This window comes from Osmerus eperlanus, chromosome 10, assembly GCF_963692335.1.
Source record: "Osmerus eperlanus chromosome 10, fOsmEpe2.1, whole genome shotgun sequence".
Lineage (NCBI taxonomy): Eukaryota > Metazoa > Chordata > Actinopteri > Osmeriformes > Osmeridae > Osmerus > Osmerus eperlanus.
Window position 1 is genome coordinate 10,634,343 of NC_085027.1, and position 18,673 is coordinate 10,653,015.

The following is an 18,673-nucleotide window of genomic DNA, read 5'->3' on the forward strand; positions in this document are numbered from 1 at the left end:
TTATTAACAAAGGACATTTCAAGGATGAGTAAGGCAACTGCCCTTTGATCATTCGAGTAGGTCTACAGTGTTAGTGAACTTTAACCACTCATGTAAAAGTGCTTGTACACTTGATTTCCTCCAAATGGTATTGCATGCAAGAAAATTGAGACGTGGAGAAACTGTTACAAAAATGGAGGGAAAGGAAACAAAGGACTGGTTAACAGTAAAAAGTCATAATCATGCACATAATAATTTAGCCTAATATTGCAGAAAACTTTCACATAATTAATTTTCGTTTGTTTCCCTGTGATGAAAAGGTTTTGTTATTCTTGACAATTTAAATACAGGTTTATGACATTGTCACCAGTTTCACAGCTTTTACAGTTTTTATATGAGTTGTTATCTGGTGTGACAGAAGCCACATCACCATGGAAACAGAAACCCCAGTGGCAGGTGGGGTGGTGAGGGGTCGCCCTCACTTCCGCCCAGCAGTGCCCCAGACACAACAACCACAAAGGTGAGACACAAGCTGTTAACACAAGAATGCAGAAACATCTAAACTGAACAACACACTCAAAAAAGAACTGGCCTTTTAGGAGCTGTTGACATGGATTAAGTGGTTTAACACAAATGCCCCTGCTGACTTTATAGATTCACAAGAAGAAAAAAAAAAAAATTATTTTTGCAAAGAACCAGATAGAGCCAGATACTGCATGTACAAAGAGTGCAGCATGCACAAGTATTCTGACCGGTACAATAAGCTGTTTTATTGCCCTTATAAGGCGTGGGGTACCGCAATAGTCATATCTTCGAACATCCCAGACTGGAGCATGCAAATTGTAGATAAGAACAGAAACAGCTCCATCTTGTGTACACAAAAGCAGCACATTACACCACCATGTATCAAAACATCAATCCTTATTGTATATTAAGCAGGTTTGGGGGCATTTATTTCTCGACCCTCTTATAATTTCAATTATATCTTTATGTCCTAAAGAAAGGAAGCCCAAGTATTAAGAGGACACTTAGGGTCAACACTGAGCTGCCCACATTTACTTACTGTTGGGCTGAATAAGGAATGGCTGTACGGGGACAAACACATGGGGCCTACAGCTTGCCAATCAGCAAAACCCCAGGGCCCTGCACAGGCCATCTATATTGGGCCCCTACGATGCATAAGCTTGCTTGCAGATGTCACATTGACAAAATGTACACCATACACTACACTTAAAATTTGGTTGCACAGCATTTGGTTGAAATAACTGCAATATAACACTTCCTATAGGCATGGATGAGCTTCACCCTCCTACTGGCAATTGGCCTACTCTTTAGAGCAAATTGCTCCAGTTCAGATCTGAACGGTACCTTCTCCCAACACCTGTTTGTAGATCTGTCCAAAGTTTTAAATAGAATTTTCATCCCCGATGCTACATACTATAAAGTATATTAGAGGTGGAGGAAATGGCAAAACAACCAAGCTTTTTTTTTACAGCATGTAGAGGTATAATAATCTATGTTCTGAATCCTTATTTATGTAAGAAAATGTACTTCATGTTTATTTACTCAAACCTCCAAACAGGACACAAAAGAAAATAATTTATTCTCACAAAGAAACTTTATGTTGTTTTCAAGTATTCAAAACTGTTAAATAAGTACAAGGTGTGTTCACATGATTTACATACTGGACAATACAGTATAAGCACTGCCCAATTTCAATTCTCTTAAGTCTTTCCTGCTACCCACACAACACTTTAAAATGTCCGCAAACTATTCACATTTCTTTCTTTTTTATTTATTTATCAGGAAATCAGAAATCTCGACAGCTGGCTATTGAACAAAGACCACACAGACGGTACACCTGGAACAGCATACAGTGTAGAATGGAGACATCCACAGAGGGAAAGGACATATTTAGCCAGGTTCTGAACTGTGATTAGCTGCTGGTGATATGAACAGTACATAAGAAAAACTAAAGTGGGTTAACATTCATCTCAGTTGATCCCTTGATCCATTTGGCAGTTCAGTACTTCCACACTACAAAAACTATGAAAATAATATACAGAAGGACTGAAGAGGGGGCCTGTAAAGTGTTCCCATTGTTACCATGAATGAAAAAAATGTCTAAATGCTTTTTCAATAAAACCTAACTATGTCCGAGGTTTAATGTTAAGGCACCTAATGCTGCTTGAAAAATGATTATCACATTTGTTGTAATTTGGCAATTTACAAATGAAGTCAGATGCTTATGTTTTTGTTTCAAGACAAAGACCCAATGCTGGCCCAAGATCATAGTCTTTGTGGTTGATTAAATGGTCCGACCCAACCAAAATTACACTGGACCTAATACCTTCTATGGATTTTGATGATCTATCAACTATGTGTTTCATTATGGGGCCACGCATTTGATCAATTAGCAATTAGGTGGTTAAGAATTGAATAGCACCAAAAACTCAAATACAACAAAAAAGAACGTCCGTGAAAGTAACATCTGTGTTATTCCAGACAGCCCGACTGTTGGGAGGACATGTTATCTGATGGGATTTGAATGATAAGTAACTATGATCAAAGAGTTACATCTGTCTTTTGGAGAAGATGGGGCAGTCTTTCTGTACATTACCTTTTTTTTTTTTTTTTTACTGTCATGATAGTTCTTTTCTAAAAGCATACAGGCCCCCTTTATACATGTATGCTAATAAACCCTTTAATTGACCTTTTCAGTGATTAGTGTTCAAAAGCTTGAACCACACAAGTGCCATGTTGCCATTCAACAGATGTACACCAAGACTGAAATTAAATTACCAACGTATTCAGTTTTTACACAACTTCACATCACTGTTCCTATCTTGTTGTAAACAGCGTTTTGTGTGCTTTTATCTGGCAGCGTCGCAGCAGGGCATGAGCAAAGCTACTGAAGTGAAATAATAGTGTGATATAAAACCTATCCTATTATTCCAGTAGTTGGATTATGCTAGCAGAAAACACATTATTATAATGTTTGCTTGAAACTCAGGTTAATATTGAGGGTGCTCCAAATACTTAAATCATCTTAATTTTAAAACTGATAAAATTACCTATTAGAATTTGAGATGACCTTCCTTTTCAAGAAGAGAACAAACTACAATTAACAATGGAAAGTATTCAGTAATATCCTGTGGCCGTCAGTGGGGAATTTGCCGACATCTTAAACCTGCCAAATTCAGCCCTTAATGAGTTACACTGTATAATGGAAACATGGCACCTGATCTGCAATAACTGATATAATCAGAATGGTTCTGGACCTACTTTCCATGTAAAAAAAAACAAGCCTGGTTTGCCAAAAGGATTGTGCAACAGAAACAAAAACGTTCAATAAAAGTCTGCCTATGAGACAGAGGGGGTAGTCACCATACTGTACACTTTCTACAATATTCATGTCCATTATGAATAAAACAACAGAAGTGCATTCACTTAAAAAGATAGTTCACCTAAATACATCTCAACCATTGCTTTTTACTTACGCAGGGTCATTGTCAATAAACCAAAATGAATGCCCATGTTCAGGTTATCAGGCAGCTTCCAAACGCATCAGTAATTTATTTCAATTAATAATAGCTCTCTGAAAAGAAAGTCTCACAAAGCTGGCCTTTACCTTATCTCGTCTGTCACCATTATAACTAGTTCAAATTATGCATGCTAGCCATAGGCTCTGGAAAGTGGCCCAACTGTCTGTCTAAATGAATGGGGGAGAAAAACAAAACAAATTAACCCTAAGTAAGCAAAACAAAGCAAGATGATATATATCAGGGTATATACTCTGATATATATCAGGGTATGTCATATCAGGTGAACTATCCCTTTAATATACAGAGACTTTCATTTTGATTCTTTTACATTTTTCAGCAACCTTTTGTTTTTAAATTACTGTACTTCTTTTACATCAACACAACAGTTGATTAGTGAGTCATCTTTATTTACATGAAAGGTGGAGTGATGACCTCCAGAGCTTATGCATTGAGCCTCAGAGACTGATCCTCTCTCCTCCTGGAGGAGATATCGATGTCTATGGAGTCTTTACCCACAATGAGTCGGAGACGCTTTGCCGGCGGGAGTGGAATGAAATCGTCCTCAAACTCATTGTCAAAGTAATCATCGTCATCGTCCTCGTCTTCCTCTTCCTCCTCCTCCTCGTCTTCATCTTCTTCAGACGAAGACTCCTCTATGACATTTTGGGTCCTATGCCCGCCATTCCTCTCAAGGGTCTGGCCCATGTCCCCGTTATAGCTAACCTCATCGGAGTGAGTCTGGGAGACACGCCGCCCATCATCCTCCCTCTTCAGCTGGATCTTCAACTTGGTGGAGCTGCTGTGAGCACTGGGACCGTAGCCGTTGTTCAGTTTGGCCACGTATGAGCTGCCCTTGTCCTTGTCGTGGTCCTTGCTGAACTTAATGCTGATTTTGGAGGAAGAGGAGTTCACGGTGGTGGCGGGGGTGCTGGTCGATCCAATGGTCTCACTAGGCTCATTGGTCTTGCTGCTGCTACTGTCTCTCCGCCGGCGGAGGGTCAGTTTGGGGATGCCCGTGCTGTTTTCCAAGATCAGCTGGGCATCATAGCGTGTGATTCGTCGCTTCTTCTTCCCCTTGCCCTGTGACCTACAGCTGCTTTTGTCCTTGTCTCTTCGGAGGGACTTGCTACCATTAGACACCCCGTTGTAGTCCCTGTGCCGGTCGGGGAGGCCGAGCAGCATATTACCACAGTCTGTAATGTTGTTTCCACCATGAGCAGCTGTTGCCGCAGGTGTAAACGACTCATCATAAGAGTCCTCAAGCTTTATCGTTCGCTCGGGCCGAAGCTGAGTCATTCGGTTTCGTCTGGTGCAGGTCCCTCTCCTGGAATAGCTGGGCCCCAAAGCCGACTGCTCCAGCTCAAGTCCGTGGTGGAGGTACTCATCTATGTCCGCTGGTTCCGTTTTAATGACCACCCCGCTAGGGACCGGGCTGCGGCCGTCCATAGACCCAGTCTCAAGCTTGACTCCAGTGGTGTCCTGGGCCTTTACAAGGGTCCTAGTGGACCTGCGAGTTCTGTAAGTGCAAGACTGATTAAAGTCAGAGCCTGGTGTGCCCGGCAAACTGCTGTTCTCCTTCGCCGCATGGCGGGTCAAGCAGCCCCGCTGACCCAGCGTCTGTAGTGCCCCCTGCTCGTCTTTCTCCTTCTTGACCGAGATGCCTTTACACAGCGATCCCTTAGACTCCCTGAGACCCAGCCTACCCACATCCACTTTGGCTGATGACTTGGACTCTGACCCTCGCCCACGATTTCGCAACCGAACTCTACTGAGCAAAGGCTTGGAGGGTTGGGATTTTAGTCTCTTTGGTACCCTGTTATTGTTTATATGACTTTGTTTTGAAGGTGAGGTAGAGGTAAGCGCTCTCGAAAGAGACTGTCTTGTTTGAGTCCTGGTTTTGCTAAACTTCATGCCAGGGGAAGTCCTTTTCCTTACTGCTGAAGGGAAAGGAGAAAACATCAGACATGCTTACTGCCATTCAAACGATATCAAATCAAAACATTTATAGGTTAAATTACATATAAAAACAGGTAGGGCTAAAGCTCTTACATGGATGTGTTTTTGGCATTTCCTGAGAGTCAATGTCTGTGTGGGAGCCCACAGAGTGACTGTCCGAGCTCCTGCTCCCCTCCCCCAGCTTCTTCAGCCTGTTGAGCCGTTTGTCTGTCTCCCGCAACCCGTACTTGCTATTGATCACTGGCACTTCTGCAGGTAGCCCCGCCTTGGATTTAAAAGCACCTGTGCCTCGTCTGCCAGACCAGAATAATGGGTAACATATCAAAATTTGGCATTAAAAGGCATAATGGAGCCTTTCAGAGTTCATGTGGAAACATTTGTGTTGCTTCTCATCAGTAGGTACTAAATGGCCAGAAAGGAGGATGCCTACCGTTCACATGTATAGCATTCACAAAATTCATTGTTTTCCCCAAAAAATCCGTCCCCGTAGTAACATGATATTTCCTCTCCTGGTTCAATGTCCCTCAGAACCTTCACACAGGCAGTGTCTCTTCCTGTTGACACAAACTGGAATGCACAAGTTTTTATCATCATTTAATGTCCAAAAATTGCTTTGTTCCTGCATAGTTTAAACAAATTTCATGACTCTTACCTTGCAGTTTGGCCGGCAATCTGAAATAGCAAAAGAAAACACTTGTTTATTACACCCGTGCCTTCTTTTTGAACTTGCTTGAATTTGCTCATATTATTTAGAAATGCACTAAAAACTATACTAAAAAACAATGTCTGCTAAATATCTGACTATGGAACTAGATTGGATGATATTGTAAGCTACATCACAATGAGATGCAATTCACAATTAGAAAAGACTGTACCATGATTAATAAAGGCGGCCGGACCCAACCATAGCTGAGCACAGTTCTTGCGTGTAGAGTACATGACACTAAAGTCATTCTCCCCGTGCCGGAGCAACATGTTTTCCTCACTCTCTGAAAGCTCGGCAATGCAGCCAACTAGGTACTCGATCTTATCATTCCGTTTCCTTCAGATAGACACACAACACATAGAATGGAGGAATGCTCAAGAGGGCATATTGGCAAGCTTGTTTCCAAACTGACAGGAGCAAAAGCTAACATATTGGTACCCATGTAGGTAGTTCTGAATAGACAATTGCATTATTGTAAAAATGTGATATGCTGGATGACATTCCTAAGATGTTCTAATAATCTTACCACTCTTTTGTAGCTACGATTTTAGCTCCATTTTGCTCAGAGGAGTAGCGATTACATGGAAGAATCTCAAACCCACTGTCAGTGGCAAACATCCGGAGATAAACAAACACCTGAGCATTGGAGAAAATTATTAATGACCAAAAGCAAACAAGGTTTTCAGAAAGTAGAGATCTACTTCCTTGAAAGTCTAATCTTACATGCTGTTTGAAGAGTTTTTCCTGGGACTTGGTCTTGTGGAGAAAATGGTGTCTGGACCAGTCTCCTGAGGTTAGGGACCTGAAGGCTTTCTCAAGGTTGTCATGCTTCTTAAAACGCTCAATAATGTCCTTCAGTTCCTCCTGCCTACCCTTGATTGGTCTAAACCTGTAATGACATAACAGGTTCAGAAATGTTTTTTCCCCACAGCAGTAATTCATTCGAATTGAGTGAAGAAAAACTGTGGGAGACTTAACCCTTGTGTTATCTTCGGGTCATTCTGACCCATCAGTCATTGTGACCCACCGTCGTATTGCGACAGATTTACCGCATACAAAGACAAAGTGAAGCATTTTCTTTTAACCGTTGGGCTGTCTCAGACCCCCCACATTGCAAAGGTTAAAAGAAAATTATTTTAATTTGTTTTTGTATTGGGTAAAATTGGGTAAACACAACGATGGTTCGTTATGAACCTTTGGGTCATGTGACCCGAAGGCAGCACGAGGGTTAAGCGAAGACAACCAGCCTTGATATTGGGTTGGATTTACAAACCTGGTGTTCATCTTGTGAGTCTGAAAGCCCAGGTACGGGTCTAGAATGAGGCTGGTGGTCAGGTCATCGTTCTCACACAGCTCCTTGGCAGTCATTCCTGAAGAGGGGACATAGCGCCTCTCTGCTTCCAGGCTGGCCGCACTGAACCCTGGAGAGCATAGCAACGATGTGGCACAGATACGCATTCATTAACTTCATCACATAAATGGCTGCCTCTCTGCTTTATTATGTTTGCTCAATGACTGATTTTCTCGACTGGACAAACAGGAAAACTATTTAATAACAGGGAAAAGAAGAAAAGTATTAGGGAGTTCACAACAAGGCCAAAATATGTTTTGGAGAGACATTTCCCACTCACGGCGGCTACATCTTCTGCTGCTAGGGTGGCTCTTGCCGGGTCGCAGGGACGTCCGCTGGAGGTGCTGAGAGCGGGTCTGGCTCTGACTCTGGCTCACTGGCTGCTCAGTGGAAAACCTGCTTCCATGTCGTCTGCCATTTAATACCATGTTCTTGGATTCGCCCAGCCACTTCATACCCACAAGCCCCCTGGTCCAGTTGCATTTAGTCTCCGAGTTGAGGGAATGCTCTTGAGTGGGGAAGGCTTGAGTTTAGGGTTTGTCACCTGTGGGTAGAGAGGGAATTGATGACCCCTAGTGACCATATAAATGTAAATACCTACGTCAAATCAATGGTCAATAATAGTTGACCATTGGGCCTATTAACCTAGCTCAAGTGTTAATGTCTAAAACCAAAAGATTTTCTAATCAAATTTATACTACAACAACAACTCTGGTCAATTAGTTTGAGTTAAGGCACTCAAGGACCTATTAGGTATTCTTAGTTGTTATTTTTAGTTTATCCTCAGTTTTTTTGTGAATTTTTGAAAGTATTATTCAATTGGTAAAATTCATACTTTATTACATACGTGTTGTATAATAGCTCATATAGTTTAGGACTTACAGATAGGTTTAGCTTATTTATTATAGTTTAGATAGGCCATTAGGGACTGTCAAAAGGAGCTGTACCAAAGAATAGGTACATGAATCTCTCACAATGTACCTGTTACCAAAAGGCACAAACTTGAAACTCAAGCTGGCTCTTAAAAGGAAAGTGTGAAACTAAGATAATGTCCTTACTTCTTTTTGATGTTTCATGTGAAAACATTCTTCATTCTAAATTGGGAGTCTATACACTGACGCAAACACACTTTTGTACATTAGTATAAGGGATAAAACTTTTAACCAAGATTGCATGATTTCAAGTCAACACTGCCTCATAGCGGTTAAACATGATAACGTGTTGGCTTAATGTCAAGTTTAAATATGCTTGATGAACAATGTATTGTATACAATCTAGGAGACGATTAGACGCGTTTCCATGATAGGATTTGTTTTTTGACTTAAGTAATTTTTGATGGTTTCAGACCGGGGTGATACTGAGCATCAAATCCCACTCAAATATAACCCAGCAGCTTTGTGCTCGAATCCATGGCTGTTGACACTAGGCTAACTAAAATGCACACAAAGCGTCATTCAAGGAGCCCTGGGATCGCCCATAATACCAACTACACTATTGTAACCTGCTAAAGTAGGCTCTGTTGAAAACCAACATTACTATTGGCCATAAGCATTTCGAGGCTGGTAATGAAAAATAAAATCCAATTATACAGCCGTAAACCAGACTACCACTAGTAGTGCGTCAGTCCATATAGTCAGCCTTGCTAGCTAGCCTGTAAATGTAGCTAGCCCAAGATCCATTCAAATGACAGTAGCCAACTTAGAACTGGCACAGGAACTACAATGGTTAACTAACTGACGATCGACTGTCAAATATTTCACAACGACGCATAACATATTTAATGCGTTTCTAGATGTTTTTTTTTTTTTTAAGTTCACGAAATTGAAAAGCAGTAGCCGACGGGCAATACACTAGCTAGCCGGTTATTGATAAGCTAACGCAAGGTAGCAATGCTGTTCACTTAAGTCAATTCAATTATAATTTATGTCCGAGTGGTTTCATGTCACAAGACAGGTGGTCATAACACAACTCGACCAGCGAGATTCCCCGGGTCTCCTGTTCTTTAACCCCGGAAGGCCACACAAGTAGCTAGTTAGGGTCTAAAACCAGCTGATAAAGTCAGCTACAGTAGCAATGTTGCTAGTGCCGGTGGTTATGCGGCGGTGGGGCTGCAAACTAGCTAGTTAGCCATATGGGTGGCTAATGTTAGCCTCTAGATAATGCAAACTGTGGACTGAAATAAGACTGTCAAACCAATGTAGGGGTTAGGGACGTAGATGAAAAGTTTGCAATCGTAATACAGTGTGTCTAGTTAGAGCAGCATAGCGAGCACCCACACTAGCAAGACGGATTAAGAATGGACAATGAATGTTAGCCGCGCAAGCTATTTTAATAATACAATGCTCTTAGCACGCCTCTGTCGAACCAGCTTCCCCACTAGGTAGCCACTACCGGTTAGAAAACTATCCCCTGCCCTGTGGCCTACATATTTGAAACTTGCAAACGGACAAATACACGACCACTCAAGCTTACTGTAACCGAATATCCTTCGGAAGGAAAGGGTGGATATTAGTGTCTAGATAATGACAACATGATCTGTTCAGCGTAATCCACGTTAACATTAGCTACAGTTTGAAAACAAACCCCGATTGGTTAAACAGCGGGCCCAAGATCCGTAGTAGAAAGCAAGCCACACAACGGTGGCCTGAAGAAGGACTAGCCTGCTCGTGTAGCTGGGTTAGTATAGGTGTACAAGGCTAACTTGGCTAGATAGCAAGCTAGCTAACGTGAACAGGCCAATAACTATCGTTAGCTAGCTTAGTTTGCGAACTAACGTTAGTCACAACCTGGTTGGCTGCATTCATTTTTAATACCAACTAGCTACTGTACTAACATGTACATTGCACATAAGTCGTTAGCTAGTAAGCTACAGAGGTATCCAGATAAAATCTGGAACGCTATACACATTTCGTCATGTATCTAGCTCTAGCTAATAATGATCCAAGCTGCTTGTTTGTAGCTAGCTCTAGCTAGCTAAGATGAAAACATTTTTCATCCGTTGTGTGAAAAGTGGCAAAACACTGCAACGACTACCGATTACACAAACAGGATATACTCACGAAAATGTTTCTTTCAAAATAAAACAACAGATAATTCTTCAAAATAAATGCACAATTGGCACAACACCCTAAACGAAAATATCACAGGAAACAAAAATTTTCAGAAATTAACATTAAAATTCAAGATGGCGGCTAGCACAGGAGCGAGGAGAAAGGCGCACCACCGCCATCTAAAAGAAATAGTTCCAATTCCTCTTGCCACGCTTGTCCTTAAGTTAAAGCCATACACATTCCTTGAATTGTTTAGTGTAAATTAAGTTTTGCATGTTCTGTCGTTGAGTCAATGCAACATTTTCTAATATAATCACAGTGGTCTGACGTTAAATAAAAATCTCGGATGTATACAAAAGTAGTACTGCATAAACAAACCTCTTAAAGCGCTGCCTAAAAGAGTCCAACGAACGTCAACGATATCATCTGCAGCCTCTGCTAGTCAGCACACCAAGCAAGTGGCTGCAAGCGTCAGACCTATCTGCATGAAGACTGATTGAACCGTTTATAATACCCTGAGTATAACAAACAACGCCGCGTAATTGTGTAGCAACAAAATGTTTACGAACTAATTATTGCGGTTATAGCGTGTACCGGTCTCGTATGGTCGTGGAACCTGTGCTGTGGCTAGATGGGTTTAAACTTAAGTCGCTCCGAAGGTTGAGCTTTTAGCCGTTTCTGATCCAAATAGTTGTCCTTTAACGTTCCAAAATAGTCTCTCAAGTTGTGTATTGGCAGTAGCCTAACTAAACTGGGATGTTTTGTAGTCAAGACACCAAATTCTATGCTTACCCGGAGTTTATTTCATAGTTTGTCCACCTATTTGTTCCATGACACCTTTCTTGCAGACAGTGTACGATACAATTACTTAGTTTTAAAACAGTAACCTATCATCTACACTGAAATGTACCATATTTAGATCAACATCAACGCAAAATTGTTCGTACAGCATACTTTCATCAAGTGTCTCCCTACTTAAATCTATGCTTAATTCATTCCACGATAAGTATCTACATTTACATTTGTTTAATGTAAAATGTAATGTAAGTATCTACCCAGTCAGAGATGTGTCGTCTTAACATTCACATTAAATTGATAATAACGGGATCTCAAAACACCCCAAACTCTGTAAGAAATCAATTTAATAGTGGTTAATGCATATACAATGGAAAATTATTGGTGTTGTAATTGGCAATTTAACACCTGAGTCCGTTATTAGGCTATTTTAGTTGTGTTTAAAAAAATTGTAACAAGAAAACATTTTAGCTGTTATTAATACTGTCCGTTATTACAAGAGTTAAAATCACTCAGAATATAAAACATGTTTCCAACACAGCAACAAATGATATATATTTAAAAAAAGAAACAAAGAACTCTTGAAAATGCTTGCTGCCTAGTCCCCTTCATCTCAGTTACTTGGCAACCTAGGAACAAGATAAATATCAATTAATCAGAAGTTGAGAACAAAATCGCTAGCAGAATGTTTTCCCAAACCAAATGAATTTGAAAGTTACCTTCAAGCAGAACCCTGATCTTCCTTGACCTTGTTTTCTCCCTCTATCTCTTCAACACCAGCCTGAGTCATGAGGTCAGCAATGTTCTTCTCCAGGTCATCGATACGAGTACTCATCTCATCAAGTTCTCTTGTCAAGGACAATGCTGTTCATTTACATAATTCTCATTACTCAGTCATTGTTTTTAGTCAAAGTATTGTTTTATGTACTTTTCCTTTCTAAACTTTGGAAAATCAAGACCCACAATACAAATCTGAATCTTCTGAACCTAGCTCTACTTAAAAGTAGTTTTACTTTGTAGTTAACTTGATCTAATCTTTCAAGGAGGCAGTGAGAAGTTATGTTGTGCGATTGTAATGATCAGATATAACTAATTTGGGCACAGAGCTCATATGTACATTTCAGAAATACACATTGGAAACCAACTAAAAATGCATTGTAATAGAAGCAGGAGGATATTTCTCCCAATGATCTGGTCTGACATTGTCTGGAATTTATCCTGCATCTGCTGAAGCAAAGTCTGGACCTAAAAGATTAGGAAAGAAAACAGGTGTAAACTAGCTATAAGAACATACTGTGCTGGATATCTGTTGCAATGTGGGCGTATACATTTTGCTCCTAGAAGCACAGTTGAGCGGTGAAAAATGTATTAAAGTGTGTGGGCGTCGAGATTGCATCCCATGCCTACTCAACAGCAAGAAGATGGCTACTTCCAATATTGTGATACCATGGAAACGCAAAGACCTGTATGCATTTCCATCAAACAAACGCTAATTGTTCTTACAGCTAATGGTTGAACTTTTTTAACTAACGAATGCAACAACATGCCACACAAAAAGCATCACGTTTATAGAAAAATATAACGTTAAAGGGTTTGTATAGCTTTAGAAACACCAATCTAGATAGCATTAACTGGTATGCTGGAGCCAGATTGCCAGTTCAGTTACTGTACAGTAGCAGTAGGTGGCTGGTGGAGCTGTAGGCTAGACTCCCACAGTACAGAAGCCTCCAACGATACCTCTGCCGCCTGTCAAGTACTGTAGTAGTAGCCACCAAGCCAAGCTAGCACGGGACATTGTTGGCTTTACATAGTCAGCTATTACTCACTCATTACATTACATTACACTATGACTAACTAGCTAGACTAGCTAGATAGTAATTGGCGTAGATTGTTAGCTGTAGTCAAACACTTACCACCCCAGTTAAGTCCTGCACAGATTTTGGGTCCGTCTCTGACATTGCACTGGTTGGTTAAGCTATTTACTGGGTTGCTAAGAGAGCGTTTGGCTGGCTACTGTTGATGTGAGGAGATGCCTGGAAGACCTGACCAGAGCCTGTTTAAGGACCTGACCAACCAAATCCTAGCAGCGCATAACGTAAACACTGCTAAAGCGTGTGAATGTAAATGTAAAATCTCGCGAGACTATCAACCGGAATTGTGAATTATAACGTTTTACCAGAGAATAAACAGGCTCTGGTTTTACGTTTGTACAGGGTCTCAAGGAAATATCACAATATTATTATTATGACAAAATGACTGTAACTGAGCATCTAACACGGCGGTAAGAAAAGATAAATAGATGACACGTTCCATGTAATGCAAATACCATTGAATTATCATCGTACGTGTTTACAACGCAAATAATTCCAATCTTTCTTTGACGAACAAAGGAGATATTCGCATAGAATCTTGGTCGGTCTTTATTTTCAAAGAATTATTTGGTTATTCTAGCATTTTAACGCACTACAAATGAATCTTTCAACTGCAAATAAATGGTTCTTAAATGGGAGCTAACAGTAAATGCGTCTTTTTAAATAAATTGTATTTACATGTGTATGCATGCTTAGTTGTAGAGCAAGACAATTCTGTTCTTTCAATATTTTCTAGTCTTAAATGTAATTGAAAACGTTATTATTTTGACTTACTTAGATATAAAATGGGTGGGCAGAATTTTACATGTCACACTTGTACACCTGTCTCCTAAACCATATTAGATAAGAGCTGTCCCATATGACTTCTGGCCTCAGGATATGGATAATGGACAGGTCGGTGAGGAAGATGGGGGGAGACTGTGGCTCTTCCTGGGCTGGGTTGCCTCCTGTGTAATGGTGTTTGGAAGTGCAGTGCCGTATGCCCCTCAATACCAGCAGATTCAAAGAACCAAAAACACAGAAGGCTTCTCAACACGGGTGTGCCTGGTTCTCCTCGTTTCCAACATTCTACGGATCCTCTTCTGGTTAGTCTTTGAAAAAAGTTTACATAGACTTCCAGCTTTTTAAATGTCATTTAAAATTACCAAATTGTTTGTGTGATGTGTCTGTGATTTTCACACCTGCAGGTTTGGGAAGCGGTTTGAGCTGACTTTGCTTCTTCAAAGTGTGGTGATAATTTTCACTATGCTGGTTATGCTGCACCTCTGCTGTTGTATCCAAAACAGCAACCGGATGAGTACCAAACAGCACCACATCACAGGTAAAAAGAACCAACTTCTGCCAACCATGCATCTGCCAACCATGCATCTGATCACAAACTTTTAACACTAATACAGGATCTGTTGTTATACAATCTTACCACTAGAGGGGGGTATGTGAGAGGGGAAAAACATATACATTGTTGGCCGGTTTTGCAGACACAGAAGCCTAGTCCAGGACAAATAAATCAAATTCAACAGAAATGTGTTGTCCTAAACTAGACTTCATCTGTGTCTGTGAAACCAGCCCATAGACTACTATTTATCCAAACTGTTTTTCTTGTCTGTTTGTCTCTAACCCTTCTGCACCACCCTGCTTCCTTTTGAATAGATTTGGACCCACAGTTTTTTTGGAGCTGGGATGGCTTTGAGGATTACCTAATCTTCCTGCTGGCCTTCACTGTGCCTTGTTCCTTTATCACCCTCATCCTCATGGACTCTGCTCTGTTTGTGAATGCTTTGGGTTCACTGGCAGTGATGTCTGAGGCCATGCTGGGGATACCACAGCTGGTCCAGAACCAACGGAACCGCTCTACATTTGGCATGAGGTGAGGCTGCTAATGCAGAAATGTAAAGCAAAGTTAAACAACTTTGAAAACTATTTTCCAAAATGGACTAAAGGAAATCCATATTACAGATTGAAGGAGCACTTTGCTTCCTGCTAGTGTACTTTCTTGATGTTATTAAGAAATGTGATTTCTTCATTTAGCAGGTGCTTTTATCCAATAGTGAATATAGAAAGTTCATCAGAACATTAAGGATCTTAAGTGCATAGGTCCTTAGTATTTTGGTGGTCAGAGTCCAGAAACAGTGTGCATTTACTTGACACATCACAAAATAACCACACCATTATCTGTCACTGACCAATACCACAGTGCAAAAATAACACCCCGATTACAGTATATCTGATTAATGTGAACAAAAATTATAATAATACAGTGCAATTAGGACATCTCAATTTCTCAACTACGGTCTTACAATAATGTCTCAATTACAGTTGTACCTAGTGCAGTGCCTAGTACAGTGCAGTAAAAAACAATGACATATTTCAACCACGGGTGGGTGCAGTTTCTTACCAGAGTGTGTAACAACAGGATATCGATGTCAAAGTGCAGGAAGGGACAAAGTCGCAGGTATCACAAGAAGTGGTGATCTGCTAAGAGCTGCTTTCAGTGCCCTTAGGCCAAGCAAAACAGATGTTAGTCGAAGTGAAGCTTGAAGCGGAGCATCTTGAGAGTACGGCAGAAGGAGCATTGGGATGGAGAGATGCGGGGAGGTCATTCCATTGCTGTGAAGCATGGAAAGAGATGCACCGCATGTTGGAAGTGCAAAGTGTCATCTGTCATAAACAGATGCAGTGCTGCAGAGAGGGTTGGCCAAAGTGTGAGGAGCTGATGAAGCCCTACCATGTATTTAGCACTTCATCAAGCTACAGTATGTTGTACCTGCAGCCTACTCATGAGGAAAAGACTGGCTTGCTTCAGGGAAGATCTGTTGCGTTCATCCTGGGCAAAAGCACAACAGTATGGTAGCATGATGGTGGAGATAAAAGTTTGTTTTTATAAAGTATTTTGGTTGGTGTTTTACTTGGGGACTTTGTGTTTTAAATTCCTTAATAGGTTTTATGTTTGCACTGAAACTCGCATTAGACCTCCATCCCACTCCACCCATTCTCCATCCCACTCCACCCATTCTCCATCCCACTCCACCCATTCTCCATCCCACTCCACCCATCACCCATTCTCCATCCCACTCCACCCATTCTCCATCCCATTTTGCCCATTCTCATCCCACTCCACCCATTCTCCATCCCATTTCACCCATTCTCCATCCCATTTCACCCATTCTCCAACACAGGGTAAACTGCTCACTTTGTGTAAGCTATTTTGTGGTAACAGCATGTGTTTTTCCCCCCCACAGCGTAAAAATGGTGCTGCTATGGATGGCTGGAGACTGCTTCAAAATGGCATACTTTGTGTTAAATGAAAGCCCTTTCCAGTTCTTGTTGTGTGGGCTTGCTCAGATCTTAGTGGACTTGTCCATCCTCTTTCAGTCCTGCTTCTACAACCAGGAGACAGTGGACAAGCTGGAGTAGCTACATCACCAATTCCACATACAGACTGCACGCACTGAAAACATGTCTAGGTTGGGTTATTTTTGGCCAAGCAATTTGACTGGGTTGTTTTTGAAACATTTAATATATTTTGCTTAAAAAACTATTATTTCTCCATTTTGGCTTTACTTTAAAGTTTGCACACTTACATTACATTTCTTATTTAAATTATTTGCTGCACTTTGCTTTTGTAGGTCAATCAGTGCACACTTTGTTTTATAAAAAAAAACTCATTGCCTCAATTGTTTCTTTTGCGAATGTTTTGTGACTTGAAGCCATCTGTCATGGTGTGACAGTGGTGGCTCCCCTTCCCAAATCACAGTCATGATAGCCTGTTTCATCACTGTGGAGTCTTGTTAGTTATTCTTTACCTGCAATACCGAGCGTTATTTATCATCGAGATTTATGTGTACCGAACTTTTGTTTTTGTCTCGACCATTCTCCTGCTCTTCCCTTTGGATTCTTAGAAACTGAGATAACGACCCCTGCCTGACATCCGTACCTGCTCTGTGCCTAGCTTCTGAAATTAAAAATTGGACCCAAGCCTGTAACCCAACTATCCTTTGGATTTGCCTGCCTTGCTCTGTTTGAAGCAAGCAGGCACGACCTGTGCCTGCTTGACTACTCTATACCACCATTAAAAGGCCGCACTTGGATTGCTACTACTTCTCCTGAGTCCAATAATTACACATGGTAATGTAACCAGTGTGAATCGGTGAAACTCCTCAGGTATGTAAGAGGCCACCTGTGTCAAACTGTTTTTACAGTGTCATCATGGTTCATTTCCTGGTTCTGGTAACACTGAGGGTCTGCAGACATGCTGATGAAAGATTAAACATTACATCATGTTGCCCTCACCTTTTACTGCTTACTAATGGCATACACTGTAGCCTATTCACAGTAAATCCTTCAGACTAATATCAATTTGGATATTTGTCGATAAAGTGGTTTGTAATCTGCAGTGCACATTCTTTCTGGGACAGCGTTACAGTTCTCTGGTATATTGCACAGTGATACTACAGATACCATGAACCATGTCCAACAAAACAACTGCTGAATCAATTCTGTTTATTTGAACAATATATGACAACCGGGTACAACTGTGGGATAGCTTGTGAGGTCAGGATGGTTTACTAGACTATGTATTCAGGCTGTAACTGTAGAACTGTTGATGAAAAGTCCCCTAACACCTAATATCAATACCATGGTTGTAATAAGTCAGTTATTACTACCCCAGTTGTAGTCCGTTTATTCATTCAAGTGGATATAATAAGTATGGTAAACTGCGAAATGTATGAAAAATTAAAATTATAGTTGCAAAGCAAGTGTTTAATTTCTGGATAATATAGATTGTATTATAGACCTCTTGACTATAAAGTGTGAACATGATAACAATGCTTCACTTTCCAGATTTAGAATATAGTGTAGAATGAGAAATATATTTAGAATACACTGACATGAGGGATGAGTGTATTTTGTTTCAACCCCACAAGGGAGAGGACAGCTTGGGATATAATACATTTCCATTTCTCTTTCCCCGACATTCTCTCTCTCTTTGTCTATGAGACTGTACCTATGTGTGTTTTCACATGCCAGCTGTTCTTGTTTGAGAAAACATCATACATGCCAGGCTACAACACCACTGTTGCAGGCTGGCATGTATTTCACCTTTACCTCCATTGTTTGATAAGTGCTCCAGGACCATATAAACAACATGCCTCACTCAAAGTGGTTCAACCATATTCCTATTAGACCTTTGGTACTCTAAGCCCTAGAGCCACTGAGTTGTGGTACTGGTAGAACCTGTTTCTCCTGCAAAGAAACTTGCAATCCTCCATCAACCAAGATAAACATATGTTGAGACTGGATATTTTGTAACTCACCCATGTAACAATGTAGGCATTAACAAGTGTTTAGGAAATACACTTATACATACGTTGCTATTGATTTCAGTTAAGTATGTGTCTGTCACGATTCAAATGATTGAC

At 40.8% G+C, this 18,673-nt stretch overlaps 3 protein-coding genes across 5 annotated transcripts; 1 reads left to right on the top strand and 2 right to left on the bottom strand.

Annotated features, from left to right (window-relative positions):
* Positions 1 to 1,563: 1,563 nt before the first annotated feature.
* kmt5b (lysine methyltransferase 5B) lies at positions 1,564 to 11,060 on the bottom strand. Of its 3 annotated transcripts, none has more exons than XM_062470856.1 (10): positions 10,966 to 11,060; positions 7,818 to 8,081; positions 7,460 to 7,607; positions 6,910 to 7,075; positions 6,713 to 6,822; positions 6,356 to 6,522; positions 6,133 to 6,152; positions 5,911 to 6,047; positions 5,574 to 5,773; positions 1,564 to 5,461 (listed from the first exon to the last, which is right to left on the bottom strand). In XM_062470856.1, the coding sequence occupies exons 2-10, from the start codon at positions 7,990 to 7,992 to the stop codon at positions 3,966 to 3,968; spliced, it is 2,619 nt and encodes an 872-aa protein (XP_062326840.1). In that variant the 5' UTR covers positions 7,993 to 8,081; positions 10,966 to 11,060; the 3' UTR covers positions 1,564 to 3,965. The 3 variants fall into 3 exon arrangements, with proteins under 3 accessions (XP_062326840.1, XP_062326839.1, XP_062326842.1); XM_062470855.1 differs by lacking the exon at positions 10,966 to 11,060 and adding an exon at positions 10,597 to 10,750; XM_062470858.1 differs by lacking the exon at positions 10,966 to 11,060 and adding an exon at positions 10,597 to 10,749 and having other exon boundaries at positions 1,564 to 5,458.
* Positions 11,061 to 11,711: 651 nt separating this feature from the next.
* LOC134028198 (heat shock factor-binding protein 1) lies at positions 11,712 to 13,430 on the bottom strand. Its single transcript, XM_062471619.1, has 4 exons — positions 13,296 to 13,430; positions 12,561 to 12,627; positions 12,102 to 12,225; positions 11,712 to 12,011 (listed from the first exon to the last, which is right to left on the bottom strand). Exons 1-3 carry the CDS (start codon positions 13,338 to 13,340, stop codon positions 12,104 to 12,106), a joined length of 234 nt encoding a protein of 77 aa, XP_062327603.1. The 5' UTR covers positions 13,341 to 13,430; the 3' UTR covers positions 11,712 to 12,011; positions 12,102 to 12,103.
* A 145-nt stretch (positions 13,431 to 13,575) lies between these two features.
* Positions 13,576 to 16,856, top strand: LOC134028199 (solute carrier family 66 member 2-like). The gene is made up of 5 exons (XM_062471620.1): positions 13,576 to 13,663; positions 14,097 to 14,338; positions 14,441 to 14,574; positions 14,904 to 15,120; positions 16,493 to 16,856. The coding sequence occupies exons 2-5, from the start codon at positions 14,133 to 14,135 to the stop codon at positions 16,665 to 16,667; spliced, it is 732 nt and encodes a 243-aa protein (XP_062327604.1). The 5' UTR covers positions 13,576 to 13,663; positions 14,097 to 14,132; the 3' UTR covers positions 16,668 to 16,856.
* Positions 16,857 to 18,673: the final 1,817 nt, after the last annotated feature.